This window comes from Arachis duranensis, chromosome 1, assembly GCF_000817695.3.
Source record: "Arachis duranensis cultivar V14167 chromosome 1, aradu.V14167.gnm2.J7QH, whole genome shotgun sequence".
NCBI classification, from domain to species: Eukaryota; Viridiplantae; Streptophyta; class Magnoliopsida; order Fabales; family Fabaceae; genus Arachis; species Arachis duranensis.
The window spans coordinates 59,423,053-59,445,112 of record NC_029772.3 but is presented as its reverse complement, the minus strand read 5'-3'; the positions used below and the strand labels follow the sequence as shown (position 1 = coordinate 59,445,112).

At 32.5% G+C, this 22,060-nt stretch overlaps 1 protein-coding gene across 1 annotated transcript; it reads right to left on the bottom strand.

The window, feature by feature from the left end:
• Nucleotides 1-13,421: 13,421 nt before the first annotated feature.
• Nucleotides 13,422-13,775, bottom strand: LOC110275627 (uncharacterized). The gene has a single exon (XM_021131814.1). The coding sequence runs from the start codon at nt 13,773-13,775 to the stop codon at nt 13,422-13,424; it is 354 nt and encodes a 117-aa protein (XP_020987473.1).
• Between the last annotated feature and the right edge of the window lie 8,285 nt (nt 13,776-22,060).

The window sequence follows — 22,060 nt, the reverse complement described above, 5'->3', positions numbered from 1 at the left end:
ATATTTTATAAGCTTTAGAATTATCATGACACTTTGTTATCTTTTTCTTTACGGCTAGAGGTAAGGCTTGGGGTAACGGGCTGTTACATACGGCTTTCCGGGGAAAGATTGGCGTGTTGTTGCAACATATGAAATGAGTGAGGTCAGATGCACGTGTATGAGAATAGAATGTTTTGTGGTCCCTTGTGAACATATAATTACGGTGCTTGTTCTTAGCAATGTTCATCAGATCCCAAGGAGTGTGATATTGCCGATATGGACCAAGGATGCAAAATTGGGGGGCGGATGGTGCGCAGAATTGAACTCTGCACAACTAAATAGGCAAGTGCACTGGGTCATCCAAGTAATACCTCGGGTGAGTGAGGATCGAATCCCATGAGGATTGTCGGATTGAGCAAGCAATGGCTATCTTGTAAATCTTAGTCAGGCGATCAGAAAAGATGGTTGTTTGTTTGAAAGCATAAACAAAATCGTACAGAACGAAATACCAGATTGATGTGAAAACAGTGATAAAGATTTAGTTAAGGCTTCGGAGATGCTATTTCTTTCCGGATTAACTTTTCTCACTGTCTACCTCAATAATGAATGATTCATTCAATAGCAGCCGTAAGTGACTAACTCATGTCCTCTCATCAAGTTAATCTCTTCTAAACTACAATAGTCCACCATATCCGAGTAACTCATGTCCTCTCATCAAGTTGACTCATGGTTTCTCACTGTAGCCAAAGATGAAGCTCTAAGAAATCCACTCCCGTTCACGATCCAACTCAAAACGCCACAAACAAGATCGGATCTTCCGGATCAGAGAGTGCTACTTCTTTGACTCTAGCCTTAGCGTCACAGAGACCTCAATAACCCATGGTCAAGGGGATTTCATTGTCACATATCAAAGTTGCCAGGCACGCTCTTGGAATCTGCAATGCATTCTATAGCTTTAGTTCAATGCTATCCGGGTCTGGACTTGCATGGAACCCATGTAGAACAAGGATGAATGTCATAGTTCACCCCTAATTCATTGAGATTGAAGAACGAGAATGCATAAGAGAATAGAATCAGACATATTGAAATAAAAACAGTAATATTATTAATCCATGAGAATTAGTAGAGCTCCTAACCCTAACTTAGGAGGTTTAGTTGCTCATAGCTTACAGAAAATAGTAGTGAAAGGTTCAAATAAGCAAAAGATGAGGCAGAAGATACTAAACATGGGTGATCTTCTCCTTTAAATACTAATCTAATAACTAGATATTACAGAAATAAGATAAACTAGACTCTTAGTGCCAAAATCCACTTCTTGGGCCCACTTGGTGAGTGTTTGGGCTGAGCTTGGCGTGACTCCAAGTGCTGGGTCTCCTCTTGGGGCGTTGGACACCAGGCTTCCTCCCTTTTGGGCGTCCAAATGCCATCTTGGTCCTTTTGGGTCGTCTAAACACTAGGCAGGGGTCAGATGGGCGTTCAACGCCCATTTTGGGCCTTCATTTCTAAAGATAAGTATAAAAAATTATACATTTCTGAAAATCCCTAGATGTTAGCTTTCCAATGCCATTGAAAGCGCATCATTTGGACCTCTGTAGCTCCAGATATGCTGTTTGAATGCACGGAGGTCAGAATCTGACAACATCTGCAGTCCTTTCTCTGTCTCTGAATCAGACTTTTCCAAAATTGCCAAAATCACCCAAAAATCACCTGAAAACATAGGAAGAACACAAAAACTCAAAGTAGCATCCAAAAGGTGATTTTTTGCACTAAAACCTACTAAAACTTGATAAAACTTAACGAAACATAACTAAAACTCTATGAAAATAATGCCAAAAAGCGTATAAAATATCCGCTCATCAGAACACCAAACTTAAACTGTTGCTTGTCCCCAAGCAACCAAAAACAAAGTAGAATTAAAAAGAAGAGAATGAGACAATAAATCTCAGAATTTTCAATGAAGCTCAGCTCCAATTGATGAGCGGGGCTAGTAGCTATTTACTTCTGAATAGTTTTGGCATCTCACTCTCCTTTGAAGCCCAAAAGTATTGACGTCTTTAGGAACTCAGAATCCAGATGATATTATTGATTTTCTTAGTTCAGCTTTTCTTAATTCTTGAACGCAGCTTCTTTTTTAGCCTGGCCATGACCCTAAACGCTTTGTTTTCCAGTATTACCACTGGATACATAAATGCCACAGGCACTTAACTGGGTGAACCCAATTGGATTGTGATTCAGCTTTGCTAGAATCTCCAGACAGTGGTACCCAGAGTTCTTAGGCACACTCTTTTGCTTTGGGATCACGACTTTAACTGCTCAGTCTCTAACTTTTCACTTGAAACCTTCACACCACAAGCATTTAGTTAGGGGAAGCAGCTCATTTGAACTTTTTAGGCCAGGATTTTGTTTCTTTAGACCATCCTAACCATTGATGCTCAAAGCCTTGGATCCTTGTTCTTGCTTTTTCTCTTCTTTTTTTTTTCATTTTCTTTTCTCTCTTTTTTCGCTGCTTTTTCTTACTTCAAGAATCAATTTTTTGGATTTTTTATATCACCAATAATACTTCTCCTTTTTCATCATTCTTTCAAGAGTCAACACACTTTACTCCAACATCAAATATGCACTATTAATTCATGCATTCAGAAAGTAAAAGCAAGGCCAGCACATAAAATAATTGGACTATTCTTATTATATAACTCGAAATTATGTATCTCACTTTTCTTTTTTTCAAATAAATTTTTCTTTTAAGCATAGTGAGAGATATATGGAATATTTCATAGCTTAAGACAAAACAAAAAGATGATCATGCACTAAAAATAGGAAACAAACAATGAAATACAATGGAAAACAGAAAAATGACATAATCAAGGGGGTAATGGAACGTGACCACCTTAGTGACGGCGGCTACTGCTTCCTCTAGTGGATCCAATGGAGCATTTAAGCTCCTATATGTCTTGCCCTTGTCTTAGTTGTTCTTTCCTCAAGGCTCTTTGATCTTCTCTTATTTCATAAAGGATGGTGGACTACTCTTGGTGTTCCAACCTTAGCCGATCCACGTTGAAGCTTAGTTCTCCTAGAGAGGTGTTCAGTTGGTCCCAATAGTTTTGGAGAGAAAAATACATCCCTTGAGGCATCTCAGGGATTTCTTGTTGAGGCGGTTGTACATGCTCTTGTTGTGGTGTGTGCGCAAGCTCTCTAATATGCTCCATCCTTCTTTTCGTGATGGGCTTGTCTTCTTCTATGGGGATGTCTTCTTCTATGACAATTCCAGCTGAATTGCATAGGTGATAAATGAGATGTGGGAATACCAGCCTCGCTTGGGTGGAGGGCTTTTCTGCCACATTGTATAGCTCTTGAGGTATCACCTCATGTACCTCCACCTCATTCCCAAGAATAATGCAGTGAATCATTATTGCTCGGTCTATAGTAACCTCAAAATGGTTACTTGTTGGGATGATCGTTGGATAAATTCTAACCATCCTCTTGCCACGGGCTTGAGGTCAAGCCTACCTAGTTGGCATGGCCTGCCTTGTGCATCCCTCCTCTATGATGCTCCTTCCACACAAATGTCCGTAAGCACTTGGTCCAACCTTTGGTCGGTATTGACCCTTCTAGTGTAAGAGTATGGGTCTCCCAACATTTGTGGTAATTTAAGTGCCACTCTTACACTCTTCGGACTGAAATCCAAGAGTCTCTCTCAGACTATGGTGCGCCAATTCTTGGTGCTTGGGTTCACACTTGTATCATGCCTTTTAGTGACCTATGCATTGCTGTAGAACTTTTGCTCATTAGTAATCCAACTTCTGGGATAGGATTGGTCAGGACTTCCCAATCTCTTCTCCAGACTTCTTGTTGGATCTCTGGGTACTCATTCTTTTTTAGCCTAAAGAGGAATTTGAGGATCATTCTTTTCTTTGCCACTACTTCATAGAAGTGGTCTTGATGAGCCTTGGTGAGGAATCTCTTTATTTCCCAAGGTTCGGAGGCGGAAGCAATGGATTTTCCTTTCCTCTTTCTAGAGGACTCTCCGACTTTGGTGCCATACTTAGGAATGGTAGAAGTCAAAAAGCAAAGATTTTGTAACACCAAACTTAAGAACTTTGCTTGTCATCGAGCAAATATAAATAAAAGAGAAGAAGAGAGTAGAAGGAGAAAAGAATAGTGGAGATAGAGAGAGAGAGTTTCGGCCAAGTGGGGGTTATGGTGTATAAGGTGTGTGATTGAAGGGTTGTATGATGGGTTATTTATAGGGGTGTGTTAGGGTTGGGTTTCGGTCATGAGGGGGAAAATAGGTGGCAAAAGTTTGAATTTGAAGTGGGTGGGGGTTGGTGGAAGTTATGATGGGTTTAGGGAAGTATGTGTGTTGGAAAGGGGGGAAGTGGGGTGTGAGTTTCAAGGTATAGAAAAGAGAGAGAGTGTGGGGTAGGTGGAGATTCTATGAGACCCACAGGTCTTGAGAGGCTAGGGAATTCGAACTTCCTGCCCCCTTGTGGGTGTTGAATGCCCAGCCTTACTCCCAAATTGGTGTTCAACGCCAGCTTCTGCTCCCTATGGGGCGTTTGAACGCCCAGGAACTCCTAATACAAGAATTATTGTCGGTCTAGAATTTCTCTTGTAGAAAAGAATTACTTCGTTGTAAGCATAGCTCCCAACCAACTAATAATCCTCACATCAAATTTTAATATTAGTTGTCACAAGTACAAACCCCAATGAAAATAAACCGAAGTATTCAAACTTCGAGTTATCTCACAAGAAATTGCAATGAAGTTATCAATTATTGGCTATGAAGGAACAAGGGAGTTTGATTTGGTAAAACAAGAAATTAAAAAGGCAACAAAAGTAAAGCAAGGAACTAAATAAAGCAAGTAATAAAGACAGTCATTCATGTCAAGGATTGAGAATATAGGCCTTCTATCCTAGTCACTAATCATAATAATAATTATCAAGAGCTTATCCTATTTAGTCATCTCCAACAATGGAAGAAGGTACAATGTTATCTTCACAAGAGAGAAAGTCAAATAAGACTAGTTAATCTCAATCCAAAAGTCCTAAACAACTTACTAATTGAATTAGCAAAAGATTAGCGTCAATGGAGACAATATTAACTAACAACTCTAGATCACTAACATAAGTTGGGTATTCATGACTCAAGATTGCCTAATTCCTCTTTCCAAGCCAAGAATGCTCAAATATCTACTCTAACATCCAACTAAACATTTTATCAAACATTTGGAAGGCATAAAAGAAAAGCATGGTAAATGGCAAGAAATAGTAAAATCTACAACTATCCAATGCAAGAAAACAATAACAACAACTCAATCATACAATAAAGGAACATAAAACATAAATTGCATTAAAAGAAAACCAAATCCAACAATGGTGTTCATAAAATTAAAGAAAGGCATAAAAAGGGAAATTAACACTACAAAACTAAGAGAATGAAGGTGTAGGAACAAGAAATTATAAAGAAAACAAGATGAAAACAATAAATTAAACCTAGATCTAAGATGCAATTAACCTAAAACCCTAATTCTAAAGAGAATAGGGAGCTTCTCTCTCTAGAAAACTAACCTACATGATGCTAACCTAAAACTAATTGCTCCCCCTTTGTCCAAGCTTGAATTCTGCATGAAATAGCTTCAGGAATGAGTTGGATTTGGGCCTGGGAAGCTCAAAAATCGCCCCCAGCAAATTCACTTTAATGAGGTCACGTGATCAGCGTAACACGTGAGCATCGCTGGCCAAAATTCCTCCTCACGCATACGCGTGGGTAACGCGTGCGCGTGGGTATGAATTCTCCAAATGCTCATTTCTTCATGAATTCTCCACTTTGCATGCTTTTCTCTTCACTTTTTCCATCCAATACTTGCCTTATGAATCTGAAATCACTCAACAAATATATCAAGGCATCGAATGGAATTAAAGGTGAATTAAAATTGGCTATTTTAAGGCCTAAAAAGTATGTTTTCATACTTAAGCACAAATTTAAGGAGAATTACAAAACCATGTTATTTCATTGAATAAATGTGAAAAAAGTTGATAAATCCCCCAAATTAAGCACAAGATAAACCACAAAATAGGAGTTTATCAACTCCCTTCCTGGCGTTCAACGCCAGGTCTCTGCTCCTTGTAGGGTGTTGAACGCCCAGAATGGTCCCATTCTTGCGTTCAACGCCAGCTCCTGCTCCTTTATGGGCGTTTGAATGCCCATCCCTTTCCTTATCTGGCGTTCAATGCCAGCAAGGGGGTCTCCCCAAGGTGTTCGAGTTCCATCTTTGAATGTCTCTGTCTCTATCCTAAGGACTGTACATGATCACAAACATTAAAAAGCAAAGGAAACAACTATGAAAATAAACTAAAAAAACTCAAATGAAAACAAACTAAAAGAAATAAAAATAAAAATACTTTACTCATGGTTGGGTTGCCTCCTAACAACGCTTCTTTACCGTCACTAGCTTTAGTTCAATGCTATCTGGGCCTGGACTCGCACGAAACCCATGTAGAACAAGGATGAATGTCACGGTTCACCCCCAATTCATTGGGATTGAAGAACGAGAATGCATAGGAGAATAGAATCAGGCATATTAAAATAGAAACAGTAATATTATTAATCCATGAGAATCAGTAGAGCTCCTAACCCTAACTTAGGAGGTTTAGTTGCTCATATATTACAGAAAATAGTAGTGAAAGGTTTGAATAAGCCAAAGATGAGGCAGAAGATCCTAAACATGGGTGATCTTCTTCTTTAAATACTAATCTAATAACTAGAGATTACAGAAATAAGATAAACAGGACCTAGTGTGATAATCCACTTCTTGGGCCGACTTGGTAAGTGTTTGGGCTAAGCTTGGGGTGACTCCACGTGTTGGGACTCCTCTTGGGGTGTTGGATGCCAAGCTTGCTCCTTTTTCGGCGTCCAAACACCATCTTGGTCCTCTTGGGGCGTCCAAACGCCAGGCAAGGGGTCAGATGGGCATTCAATGCTCGTTTTGGGCCTTCATTTCAAAAGATAAGTATGAACTATTATACATTTTTGAAAAGCCCTGGATGTTATCTTTTTAATACCGTTGAGAGCGCGTCATTTGGACCTCTGTAGCTCCAAATATCCTCATTTGAATCCATATTTCATGGTATTTATTTGCGCAAATTGGGTGGATTTCATCAACTTTCCTTGCACTTATTCAATGAAATAGCATGCTTTTATAAACTCTCCATAAATTGTGCTTAAATGTGAAAACATGCTTTTTAGGCCCTTAATTGAAAATTTTATTCACTTTAATTCTATTTGATGCCTTGATGTATTTGTTGAGTGATTTTAGGTTTATAAGGCTAATATCGATTGAAGAAGTGAGGAAAAAGCATGCAAAAGTGGAGAAACCATGAAGAAATGGAGTTTGGAGCTTTTCAGCAAGTGTGCGTGCGCACAGGTGGAAGCATGCAGTTATGCGGATGCACAACCCTATGTGCGTACGCACAAGTGGAAAAAGAGAAAGTGTGCGTACGCACACATCTGTGTGTATGCACAGGTCCCAGCATGTGACCTCATTAATGCAATTCGCTAGCTGTGATTTTTGGGTCCTAAGACCCAATCCAACTCATTTCTGAAGCTATTTCAATCCTAATCCAAGAGGAGGCAAGGGGGGAGCATTTAGTTTTATGTTTTGTTATGTTGTAGGTCCTTTTCTAGAGAGAGAAGCCCCCCATTTCTCTTTAGAATTTAGGTTTCTTTAGTTAATTTCTCTTTAACTTTAGCTTTTAATTCTTGTTTTGATGTAGTTTCATTTATGTTTTCATGCTCTTTTGTCTTGATCTTCTTCATTTCTCTTGTTATTTCCTTTGTTTTGTCACTTTTATGTTATGAAACCTTTTGTTGAATTTAATTTCATTTAATGCAAATTTATGTTTCCATGTTATTATTGCTCTCTTTAGTTGTTAGTATTATTTTTTTGCATTTGTTAGCTTTAGATTTTATCATTCTTGCAATTTAATATGCTTTTAATTTCATGTACTGCAAGTGTTTGATAAAAATGCTTGGCTTAATTTTTGTTTAGTTTTTCCTCACTCTTGGCTTGGAATTGAGGACTTTGGTGACCCTTGAGTCATTGGTGTCCATTCTTGATTGATATATTAGGGTAGTTAGTTGATTTGGTTTCCACTAACTCTAAGTCTTCCATTAATAGAGTTGACTAGGACTTGTGGATTTTGAAATCAATTATGCCTATTTGACTTATCCTTGATATTAGGATTGACTAAATATGATTAACTCTTCATAATCATCATGTGTTTGTGGTCAATGGCTAGGATAGGTAACCTTGGCTCTCAATCCTTGCCAAGAGATTTCTAGCATTTGAATTTTCTTTTTTCTTTGATTAATTGCCTTTGAATTTAATTGCTTTCATTTAATTCCTTGCATGCTCATTTACTTTCTTGCTAGTTACATGCTTCTCTTATCATCATCCCCTAATAGCCAATAATTGAGCATTATCATTTGCAACTCCTAGGGAAGACGACCCAGAATTTCAAACTCCCGGTTTATAATTTGATTTAAATTGTGACATCTTTTGATTTAAACTTTGATTGTGAAAGTTCATTGTTGGTTTGGACTATGCTACTAACGAAGTGATTCTTATTTTGATCGATTCCAAACCGGCAATAATTCTCACATCAAGTTTTTGGCGCCGTTGCCAGAGAGTTGCAATGTGTGCTTATTGTTGGCTATTGTAAATATGTTGATATGTAAATATTTTGCTTCTTTTTGGTTGTTTGCTTGTTTGTTGTTAGTTGTTAGGAATTTGTTTTAGTTTCTCTTAGTAGCTTTTGTTTTTATTTCCTCCTTGTTCTATGAATTCTCAACCCTTTGGCTTGGAGTTTGGTTGTTATAATGTTGTAGAAAGTGAGAACATCAATGAATACTTGCCCCTTGCCATCAAAACCCCATTTTTCCCATAGCTAATAATTGAACACATCATTTGCAACTCCTAGGGATGACGACCCGGGACTTCAAACTCCCGATTTATAATTTGATTTGAATTGTGACATCTTTTGATTTAAACTTTGATTGTGAGAGTTCATTGTTGGTTTGGACTATGCTACTAACAAAGTGATTCTTATTTTGATCGATTCCAAACTGGCAATAATTCTCACATCAAGTTTTTGGCGCCCTTGCCGGGGAGCTAGTGTAATAAGTGCTATATTTTGGTTGTTGTGAATATGTGAATAGTGTGAATAGATATTTTTTTTGGATTGTTTGATTGTTTTTGTTGGTAATTAGGATTTCGTCTCTTTTGTTAATTGATATCTTTAGTTTTTATTTTCCATTCTCTCTATGAGTTATCACCCTCTTAGTTTAGAGTTTGGCTGTGATCATTTTGTAGGGCTTGATAACTTCAATTTTGGATTGAATCATGGGATTGGGGCACCAATTTTTGAAGGAGCAACTTCCTCTATACTACAATGAGCAAAACCCTCCCCAATATGCTTACCCAAACCAAGGATATGGTAGATTTCACTTAGATTATGCACCTCCACTACCATATGCCTATGACCCATGCTTCCAACATGATCCTCAATCACCACATTTTCAAACACCACACTAATACCAATAACCACATTCTTACATACCACCTCAAAACACTTACCAACATGAGACACCTCCCACATATACAACCTTCTTCCCAACCAATGAATCTTTCCTCCTATCTAATTGTGAAGCTTTTCCACCCTTGGCCCAAGACCATCAAGACCTTCAAGCCTTTCTCTAAGAGTAAGAAGGATTCCAAAGAACACAAGGACAACTTATGGCTACCATAGCCGAAGCAGCGAACTACTTGGTCCTACTTCACTCATCCAATCAAGGCACTCCTCTTGAAGGGTGTGAGAGAGCAATTGAAGGGCATAGAGAAGAGGAGAGCATGGAATATCAAGTGGATGAAGAGGAGCTAAGGTTTGAAGCACAACAAGAGGAGGAATGTGAGATAAGTGCACTGGAAGAGGTAAAGCAAGATATGAGGGAGATTGATCAGGATATGGATTCCATCATTGATGATTTTTTATCCACATTGGTCAATCTCCTTAATGATCTTAATGAACCTCTTCCCATTGAGCTTGAAAGAGATATGGAGGTAGATTTCTCACAACCTCCTAAGTATGACTTGAGTGATGGGGAAGAGGAGGTTGGTGAGAAAGCAATTCCGTTCCAAGAACATATTGAGTGGGTGGTCAATTAGCTTGAGTATTGATCTCACGAACATTAATGGACTAAGCAATGATAGTTGAGTGATTAGGATAGTTAGACAAGTTAAAATGAGTGTTTTGAGTTCCAAGTAGCATAAATAGTAAATTAGTGAGTTCAAGAAAGCAAATAGTGAATGATTGGTGAAAATAATATGAGAAAATAGTTAAGGTTTTGGAGGTGTTTAAATTTTCAGATTAACAATTCTTATCAACTACTTTAATCATGCAAAGTTCAATTCATGGCAAATCTTAAGTGATTAAACACTAATTCCTTAGTAATTTAATATCCTCTAACCCAATCAACTGCCAATTCCTTTGTCACTTAATTTTAATTAGAAGGTTAAGTCCAATTCTAGTTCATAAGCCACACAAACCCTAAGTACCCAAAAATGAGGTGATTATATGTCACGTATCGCGTTAAATCCAGATATTTAAAGAATTGGGAGGAATTGATTTCAACCTATAATTCTAGTGATATAATTTTTCCAAGATTCAACCAGAATTCAAATAGAAAAAGAGTTATCTTCCAATATACTCTAATTCCTAGGATGAAGAACGAAATGAATCCTTCAATTTATAGTAGTGCATTAATTAAGAGTAGAATAACAATTGTATTAATCCATTAAAATAAATAGGGCTCCTAACCTTAATAATAGAGGTTTAGTTGCTCATGGCTCAGAGAAAAATCTAGAATTATACAAAATGTGTAAAAGTGCATAATCAGGAAGAAAAAAAAGAAGAGAGCCTGAAAGATTGAATCTTTTCTCCTTTTATATCTAATACTAATTGATACAAAATTAAAATTCTAAAACCTAATAACATCTTTTCTTAATTCAAAAATTAAATTGAAAACCAAAAAATTTCTTTCGTGGATTTGCTTGACACGTGTGGTCCCCACTTGAGAAATGTGGGCCTGGCGCTAAACGCCGAGTAGTGGAGTTTAGCGCCTTCAAGACAGAATGTTTTTCCCAGTTTACGAGGCACCTGACGCTAAATGACAGGTAGTGGCGTTTAGCACCACCTTCACAGAATCATTGCACAAATTACGAGGCCCTTGGCTCTATCTTTACAGAATGTTGGTAGGAATTTTGAGGCATGCGGCACTAAATGCCGGGTAGTGGCGTTTAGCACCAGCTTGACAGCAACAATTTTTCTCCTTTTTCTTCTACACAACATCTGTCAAACTCGCCCGAATTTTACCTGTAATCAACAAAATAGCAATACAACTCAAATTAACATTCATGATGGTCTAAAACACCAAAATCTCATAAAACTCAACAAATTCACATCGAATTTACTAAGAAAAGATGCTCACGGATCGATACACGGGACACCGGACACATCTTGCACATCACCCATGGTGCCACGGTAGGGCAACTGGTGGACCAACAAGCCACGGGCTATCCAGGATCCGAAGGTTTCTCATCCACCCACCGCTCCTCGAAAATTTCTGTGAAGACCTCCCTGCACCTGTTGACCTCCTAAAAAATACGTATAACTTCAAAAAATTCAACACCCTGTCTCCGTCCACTTCGTCTTCGTGATTACTCAGAAGCAACATGGCACACAAGGAACCGACTTCAACACTGCCCTCCGTTGCAGCCCTAGTCAGCAAATCCATTCCAAGGTCACGGTGGGCAATTCAGAAATACTCCGTCATCCCTTGCCGGAGTATAGCATCCGAATTTCCTACTTCCATGTAACGATCAACGAACCTCCTTTCAGGCCGGTCAAAGTAAAATAGAAAAGGACATTAACGATATATACCACATCGCTGCATGCTTGTATACAACGTCCGACCTCGCTGCATCCAGAAACATGCCTTGCAAGTCACCTACATGTTGAACAGATCCTGAATCGAATTCAATGCAACCTTCGTGGCAATCCTCACTCATATGTCACGAAGAAGAAGACTAAGCAAACATTCGTACTCAACAGATACGTTCCTTTTCTTTTTATTTTTCTTGGATGTTCCAGCCATTTGTAAGAACTTTGGGGGAATTATTGGAGAATATCAAGAGGAGAGACGACTACCTACGATGAATTCTGTTTGTACCTATTATATACATTTTAATTTTAATATACTGGCATTAATTAAGGTTCAATGCCTTATATGTTTCTTTACCGATAATTAATAGATACTATTAATTAAAAATTATTAAAAAAATTTCTCTGCAAAATGACAGTGCTATTTTCATTTTGTAATTTTTCCTAAAATCCAAAAATAGAAAACGTCAATGACATTTTGGTTGTTTTCAAATTTTTTTAATAAGAAAATTAAAAACAATGGAGAAGGAATAATCAAAAGATAGGATTAAATACTTGTAGAAATCTTACAGATTTGCACATTTCAAATTTGATTTAGAATAAAATTATAAATGGTAAAAATAAATAAAGTTATTAAATTATTTTTATTAATAATTATTCGGCTTCATTATTTGAAAAAAAAAACTAGTTCTAATAATAGTAATAAAGTTTAATCATTTTTGTCTAGACAAAAATATAATTGCATTGAAATAAATATATTGATTTATATAATATTATTTTTTTACCTTAGTGGGGCAAGTGCCCCCTCCTCCTGAACCTGAGTCCCTGCCTGGCCATAATATTTTATTTATAGTTATTTACATAAGTTATATCATCATCCAACAAATCTTCCATATCAGATCAAACTTAAATTTCTCTACGCACAAAAATAGAAACATAAAAATATAATCCATATGTGGATAATTATTCGTGAATTCTTAACAAAATAGGAGACAATGTTAGCTACTGTATTATCATATATGAGAAGCATAAACAACAAATTTGAACAACAAAAATCGCTAAATAGAAATTTTCATTAAAATGTAAACATTTTCAAGAACACCCGCACCTCGTAATCGGCCAGGCAGTGCACACACGAGACACATTTTCGACAATACCCATGGTGCCGCGGGTAGGGCAACCTGTGAACCGACAACTGCAGGCTGTCCAGGATCCAAAGGTTTCACATCCACCTACCGCTGCTCGAATATTTCTCTAAAGACCTCTCTGCACCTTTCGACTACCTTAGAAGCACGTACAATTTCAAAAAATTCATCTCCCCTTCATCTGTGCTCTTCATCTTCTTTATTACACAGTAGCAGCATCGCACACACGTAATTGGCTTCAACGTCGTCCTCCATTGCAGCCTTAGTCAGAGTCTCCATTCCACTGATGCAGTGGCCAATCTAGAAGAAATCCATCATTCCTACCCGGAGTAGAGCAGTCATATTTTCTGCTTCTGCGCAGCAATATGGGAACCTCTTTTCAGGCCGGTCAAAGTAATATAAAAAGGACACAGTCAGTAGCTCCAACATTGACGTATGCTTGTAAACAGCATCGGAACTTGCTGCATCCAAAAACACCTTGCAAGTCGCCTGCATGTTGAATAGATCCTGAATCGAATTCAATGCATTCTTCGTGGCAATTCTCACCCATATGTCACAAGGAAGAAGATTAATCGAACATTTGTATTCAATGGCTATGTTCCTTTTCTTTTTGTTCTTTCTATTCTTTCTATTCTTCTTGGATGTTTCAGCCATTTGCAAGAACTTTAGGTGGGATTATTGGAGAATATCAAAAGGAGAGATGACCACTCACGATGCGTTCTGTTTGTTCCTATTATATCTTTTTAAATTTTAATATACTGGTATTATGGGGTTTAGTGCCGCATACGTTTTTCGTAGACTTTTTCTTTCTTTACCAATACTTCTAGGTAAGATCAGATATGAAAAGAATGAAATATTATATTATTATATTTAAAGCATAGCATAATATTATATTAAATTAAAAATGAGTAATATCTATCCTATTTAACTGCTTCTATGAACACAAATACGAAGGAAATGGTTTAAACCAATTTTAATATACTTCAACTACTTTGGTTTTACAGAATATTTTAATTATTATATCATGCAATAATTTAATGCTTTTGTTCGATTATTCATTTACTAAACGGTTTAAACCAATTTTAATGTTCTATTGTTTATATTTTAATTGTTTATTTTAATTACTCATAAAATAACTTTTATGATTTGCTTTTTTTATTCACAATAGTGAGGTTTTTTTTTTATCAAGTGAAGTCACAATGTCTCTTTTTATTCGTACAATAAAGGGAGCCATACTAAAGGATTAGTATATTTTTACCAACATTATTAATAACTCAATCCATAAGCCTAACGTTCGTTTCAGAAAAAAAACATACATCTCCATGTCCAAAAACAAATGATACTATACAAGTTCATTACTTTTTTTAGATAGGTATTGGCGGCAACAAACTCCAACCCAACTGTGTGCCAACATGACCCGTCCAACTTGAAATATCTTCTGCCTCTCCTTTGTTAGTCTCTCGTCCACCATCTCTATGTCACTTTGATCCTTTGTCGTTGATCTTCTCTGGCAAAGTCAAACATCTGTCCAAACCACCACTCCTTATCATCCATTGGAAATCGAGTCCCGTTCCAGCGATGACACTGACATCTTGTCATCCTCCGAATGCATGCATCGTGGCAGATGCATCATTTAGAGAGTAGGTAACTTTGCACCGCGATTCCACAGGGCGAAACTTTCTGCAACTCGAACTACATACATGGCATGATGGTGAGTGACAGAAACGTAAACATCAAAGCATTTATTCTATGTGACAAACGACATCCACGACATATCTCCTTTCCAGCCCAATTTCATTGTCATTTAGTTTAACATAAAATAGAATACTTAACTATAATTAATTTTAACTTACAAATTCATAAATTTTTACTACATTAACCCAGATAGATTTTAGATCTATCAACAATAACCACCAAGAAATCAAATTTTCTAAAGTGACTCCTCTGACACAAAACCTACAAAAGGTATTCACTAGCCAATCAAAAGAACCAAGTTTCAGAGTAATCTCTACCGTCAAATTAGAAAACAAAACAAATTCAATGGCTCTCCACTAAAATATGCACCGGTCAGCAAAAGTTAAACCCTATGCATACCAGTTAGCCAAAGACGTCTGGCTTACCGAATCCGTGCCCCAGATTTGAAGGTCATGGAAATAGTGAGTGAGCAGTCAGAGTGAGAAATAAGAGAAAATTCCATTTTTCTTTTTATGCAGAGTAGTTATATCATCAATTTCTCATTCGCTCACTGTTGGATTGGTTCAAAACTTGGGTTGCAAATTCGTCTCATCGAGTTTTTCATTTTGTACGGTTATATTATTGATTCAAGGTCTGTAGTGAGAGAAATTATTGTCGCATAATAGTTCTAATTTTGAGTATTTTTCATCTGTTTTTTAAGTTTTAATACTTTGGTATTTTTATTAGTTATATGTATAATTTGTATTTTGTTTAAGATTCTCTTCTATCTTATATTTGATTATAATGAAGCTATTTCTTTAATCTAAACGAGTCGTGATTTTACCTCTCATATTAAAAAAAATTTTCACATTAAATTTTAGTATGTTCTTAATATTATTTTACTTAATATATTTACTTGTTAATATATTTGCCTATTTGAAGTGCTTCTATATTATTTTTGTGTTGGATATTTATATGATTTTCATTGCTAAGCTCTATCACTTTCAAGGGTCCATTGTTTTGATGGCCCATTAAAGGCCTAAATCTCTTCGTCATAAAGACGGAAAAATCCGACCAAAATGAAAAGGAGCCCCCTTTTAGTGACCAAATCCTCCCGTATTAAGAAAGAATTCCACTCTGATTCTCCATATTAGATTAATTAACAAGTATAATTATCTGTGTCATATAAGTGATAAGATTGAAATTATAATTTTAAATTATTTTTTAAAAATTAATTTAAATTATAATAATTTGATTAATAAAAAAATAATATGTTATGCGTTATTTATTTTTTTTAATCGTGTTAATTAGTTTAACTCTAAAATAGTTATTAATCGGTTTTAATAATCTACTCTCTTCAATAAATTAGATATATATATCGAATGTGATCATAAATAATATAGTAATAGTCGTAATATATATAAATTGAGTCAACAATTTAAATTTTTCTAAAACTAATTTAATCAAATACTAATATTAGAAATAAATTACTTAAATAATATTTAATATATTCTAGTCTTTAGACATGTATAGATTAGAGTAATTCTCGTAATGACAACCAACTGAAATAACATCGTAAATTGAAACATTTAAAATTCATGCAAATTCAGACCATTCTCTTATTCTTTGAAAACCTTCCATATCCCTGATAAAATTGAATCGTAACTCCTTTTATGAAAAAAGAGTTACAGATGTGGCTTTGACGTGTTGGAGACTAAAATTTGGAAGTCACTATTTATATCTAAGTGTGACACCCGTTAAACCCTAAAGGTCAAATAAAATAGTATCTCTGGTTTTATTCTCATTTAATTTTAAATCAAAAGTAATAATAACTTATTTAATTCAGCATTTATGATAATAAATGAGATGACCATTATATAAGTCATTTAATGTAAAATAGCTTAATTTGTGATTATAATTAATATATGTATTGCCCATAAATAGCTTAGGAAATAATAATTTCGTAACAAAATAATCATTCAATTTGAATTACAATTAATTGATTGATAAAAATTATAAAAAATTGTATGATATTTAAATAATTAACCAAATCAATTAGTTGATATAATTAATTTATTGTAATAAATTGAATTTAATGAGTTAAAAGAAATAAATTGAAAAACACCATTAGAAATATGTCACGACAGTATTATCATTAAGTGTATAAATTAAATTTTTATATAATAGAATCGATATTTACAAATTATTATATTAAACACAGACTAAAAAAATATTAAACAAAATAAAATGCATCAATGGTAAAATATAACCTAAAAAATCACTTAAATTCAAAAAGAACATGTGATGAATTATAATAAATCTATATATGAGAAGTAAAAGTAAAATAAACAATTAAAAATAATGTAAAAATAGCAATTAAAAAAGTAAAAGAAGATAGAAAAGATAATGTGTAGAATAAATAAAAAAATGTATTGCAATATAAGATTAATATAATTAATTAATTCAAAGGATGAAAGAGAAAAATCAAAATATAATTTTATTAAAAAAATTTCAAAAAAAATATTTTAAAGAAGAACCTATTAATCAACTTTTATAAAAATATTACGAAAAATTTAAATTATCTTTAAATAAAATAATAATTATAATGAAGATATTTTCTTAAATTAATATAATCATGCATTATTTAAATAAAAATAAAAAATTATAAATATTTTACCTGAAGTACGAAATAGAAAGAGAGAAAAGGGATATAAAAAATAATAAGATAATAAATTAAATTAATTGAATTCATTTATTTTATTGTTTTATATATTATTTATTAAATAATTTGATATTTATTCAAATTAAATTAAATATTTGAAGTTATGATTAATGTAATTTAATAAATTAAATAAAATATTAAACAATGAAATATTTATTCTAATCAAATCAAATTACATAATTGATTAGTTATAATTAATACAATTGAATGAATCAAACACATTAAATTGAAAAATAATTTAGTTAATTTGTATCTTAAGGACACATTTTAAAAATATTTATTTTTCAACAATTTTTATAAAATATTTTTTTATAATATTTTTAACCTATGATCTAAAGACACAGTTATAATAACCCATTAAAAAGTACTTAATTAGTTAATAAAAATAATTAATATAATTGATTTAGTTCAATAAATTAAAAGAAATAAATGTAAAAGGAAGAGATAAAGAGAAAGTGAAATTATAAAAACGTGTAGCCATTAAAAAGCAATAAAAAGTCTCTTTTATTTTTTTATTTATTAATTATTACTTTATTATAATTAATTTCACAACATTTATTATACGTTATTCATCTTAAAAATTAATACAATCAATTAATTGATATCAATTATTGATAATTAATTTTAATTGATATAACTCATTTCGCTATACTTTCTAAATAAATAATTAAAAATGCACATCTCAATTTTTTGTTAAAGTAGAATAAAATAAAATACATAAATTGAGTAGATATAAATCTAAAAATTATAAAATTTTATTAACAACTCAAATAAGTTAGTACCATAAAATTAAATTTAATGTCTATTTTAAAAATAATTACTGACCTTTTATTCTTTTAATTATTAATAATTTAAATAAAGTAATACATATAACTTATTTTGTTATCTATTTTAAGTAATTACTAACATTCTATTTTTCTAATTATTTGCTTGTCTTATTTATCATTTATACTTTCAATCAATTATATTAATAAACAAATAAACTAAATTAACTCCGGTTATACCTGGACTATTCAACAATTCAACATAATTTTTTTAATTTGGGATTAACTACTAACGATAGAAAATAAAAAATTTTAGAGTAATTCAATATTATGAACATTAATTATTATTGTGAAATAACCTAAAATCATAATACAATTTAATTTTAAAGAAATAATCAAGTATTATTGTTAATTATGAAATAACCTAAAATCATAATGCATTTTATTTTTAAAGAAACAATCATCCATTAATATCTATAAATAGAAATTATCGTCTAAATGCTTTGATTAAAAATACGAGGGGTTAACTACTATTCATTATTAATAATATATTGATTATATCAAAAAAAAATATAATTATCTACATTTACACTATTAGAAGAATTACCATCATGAGTAAAATTTTGTCAAAAAAATAAAAAATAAAATTGCATACATAGTGAATTTAAAAAATAAATATCGTTAAGTAATTATACTTCAGAAAAAAAATTGCATACATAGTGAATTTAAAAAATAAATATCATTAAGTAATTATGCTTTTTTTTAATAAATAGTAAAATATTAAATATCATAAACTATATTCTTTCAATACAATTTATAAATATTAATAATAAAAATAGTCTTACTAATATAAATGATCAATACAATAATTATATGAAAAAACAACTAATTACATAATTGCATAATTTTTAAGATCCTATCTAATTAAATCTAATGGACAAATAAAAAAATATCTGTATGTGATAATATTCTAATATTTTAGTATACCATAAATCATATTATAAATTTATATATCATATTATAATTTTAAGTCAACTCCTTAAACACATTATAATATAAACCATCTAAAAAAATACACCAAATTAACGACATGGGTCACAACATACACTCTAAATTGTCACGATGTTTCAAATAAAAGAGCATGAATACAGAGAAATCAATGAATATAACTAAAATAAAGAGCAACAAAGAGATACACATAAAAAAATAATAAAGAGAATCATCTTTTTTATTAATCAAAAGTTAAAAGAAAAAAATATGCGTTTAATAATAATCAATTAAAATAAACAAAAATTTTAAAAAAATAAAAAAATAAAATATATAAATAAAGATAAAAGAAACAAAAATTAAAGAAATCATAAAAATTGTACCTTGAACACGAGAGAGAGAATGGGAGAGAAAAGGGGAAAGGAAGGGAGGGAGGGAGAGAGAGAGAAAAGAGAGCCAATGAGTAAAAAATATTTGATCTTGTATAAATAGATGATATTGAGTAAATAGATGGTATTAAGAAAAATAAATTAATTAAATTAATTATTAAATAATTTGATATTTACTCCAATCAAATCAAATAATTAATATAATTAACCAAATTAATTAATTGCTTTAATTAATCAAATCATATAAATTATAATAAATGGTGAGATTTGAATGTCTAATCAAATTAATTAATTGATATAATTAATTGATTATAATTGATTTGCTTTAACGAATTAAATGAAATAAATCAGGAAATACTTCAAGAGCATGCCACATCAGTTCCATCATTAAGTGCAAAAATCTGATTTTTATATAATAGAATAAATATAATAGATAGATAATAAAACTATTTTCTTAAATTAGTATAATTATGCATTATTTATTAAATTTAATTGTAATATTGTAATATAATTATAATAAAGATATTTTTCTAAAATAAATTTAAAAGAGAAAATAGTGCATTTATTTTAGCGGAAAAATTGATTCATAAGGAATCGACACCTCACTTTCATTAATTGGGAAAAAATTCAGTTTTAGTATATTAAGTAGGGTCACCAAACAAATATTAAAAGAGTAAACGACCAAAACTATTTTTAATTTTTTAAAAAGACATAATATCCCCCACCTTTATAACAACAAAAATGTCATTAAAATTTATAAAATGAAACAAAATTAACTAAAAATATTTTTTTATAAGTGTTAAATAATTTTTGTATTTGACAAATTATTTATGCATTTGATCCAAAAATTTGTAAAAATATTTAGATGAATATTTAAAATGTACATATAAAAAATTAGATCAAATTTGATCTCTAAATTTTTTTATTTTTTAAAATTATTCTTGGAGATTATCTCAAAAACAAAATCACTTAACATAAAATTACCATATTTTAAGAATAAAAATATCTTATTTTTTTAGTTATACTTACAAAACATTACGTCAAAATCTAATGTTTCAATGTGAATGTACAATTTTAATGTTAAATTTTTTATCGTATTTTAAAATATTTTAAAAATATTTTATTAATACAAATAAAAAATATTTTTGTTAGTGTCTTCAAACGTCATAGACGAGTCAAAGAAAAAAAAAAAGAAAAAACAAACGTCATAGACGAATTTGGTAAATATAAAATAGAGCGCTTAAACTTAGAACTCTCAGTCTCAGGTATACAAAAGCCTTTTATAAATTTACTTTTGTTTAAAATATCTTCTGCCTTCAGTATCAGATTGTCATTGTAAGTATTCTAATAAATTCTGTGCTTAAGTACGTTACTTTGATAACTTATATTGAACAGCCCCAAAAATTTATCAATTTGAGATTAACTAATGCTTCGAATGTTTTTTCAAATACTAAAGGTATATGCTAATATATAATTTTTAAAGAAATTAATATTATTATTTATTAAAAGTACAGCTAAACGGGAGGTAATTGTAAAAGTAAAAGTGCTTCTGAACAATAACGAGACGTTGAAAACGAAAGACCAAGAGGTGTCGTGGTCTAGTTCGTTATCACGTTAGTCTAACACCCCGAAGGTCTCCGGCTTCAGTCTGGGTGACGCAATTTTTATTGATAATCTTTACGTGTATAGCAGAGTCGTTAATAGCGTAGAAGCCTTCGTTATTTAAATGTATTTTACTAAATTGATTCAATGAATCAACCCATTTGGTACGAGCTTCCATGTAGTCATGTACTTCATCCATCTGAGTGCATTTCAATATATTGAAACGGTGATGAGGGATGCTTCGCTTTATGATCTAGATTACTATCGGGCAGATTGAAGCTTAAAACAGAAAGCAAAATTTTACTCAACCACCATTGATAGAGTCTCGATGCATAGCAATCGGCGAAATGTTACATCAATCATGCTTCAAGAATACGATCATCCTTAACGCATTCATCTATTTTCCCCGGATCCTACTGCTAACTCCACTAAAACTCCTTTTAAACTAGTTATGCATATTTTTAAATTTTACAATCAGAATATTTTAAGAGTCTACCATGTAAAAACCTCACATCTTGTCATGCATGGATTTTCATCATTAATATGATACTTTTCCATGAGGTTACCCCCTTTACATTTTACTTATTTAGGTTTTCTAGTCCATTTTACTTTCTAAGTCTTCATTTTAGACTTTAGTAGTAGTAGTTTCCTAAATAACCCCAAAGTTAAAATTTGCAACACTATACATTCCGTTGCTCACAAACATACTAAAAGCTCCCTCTATGAGAAGTGAAGCTTGATTAGAAGCAAATCACAACCTCCGCAAAACAAGAACCAATTATTTCAGTTCAGACAAGACAC

What these genes read in the sequence shown, in the direction of transcription:
- LOC110275627 (XM_021131814.1), bottom strand. Translation starts at nt 13,775, where the DNA reads ATGGCTGAAACATCCAAGAAGAATAGAAAGAATAGAAAGAACAAAAAG.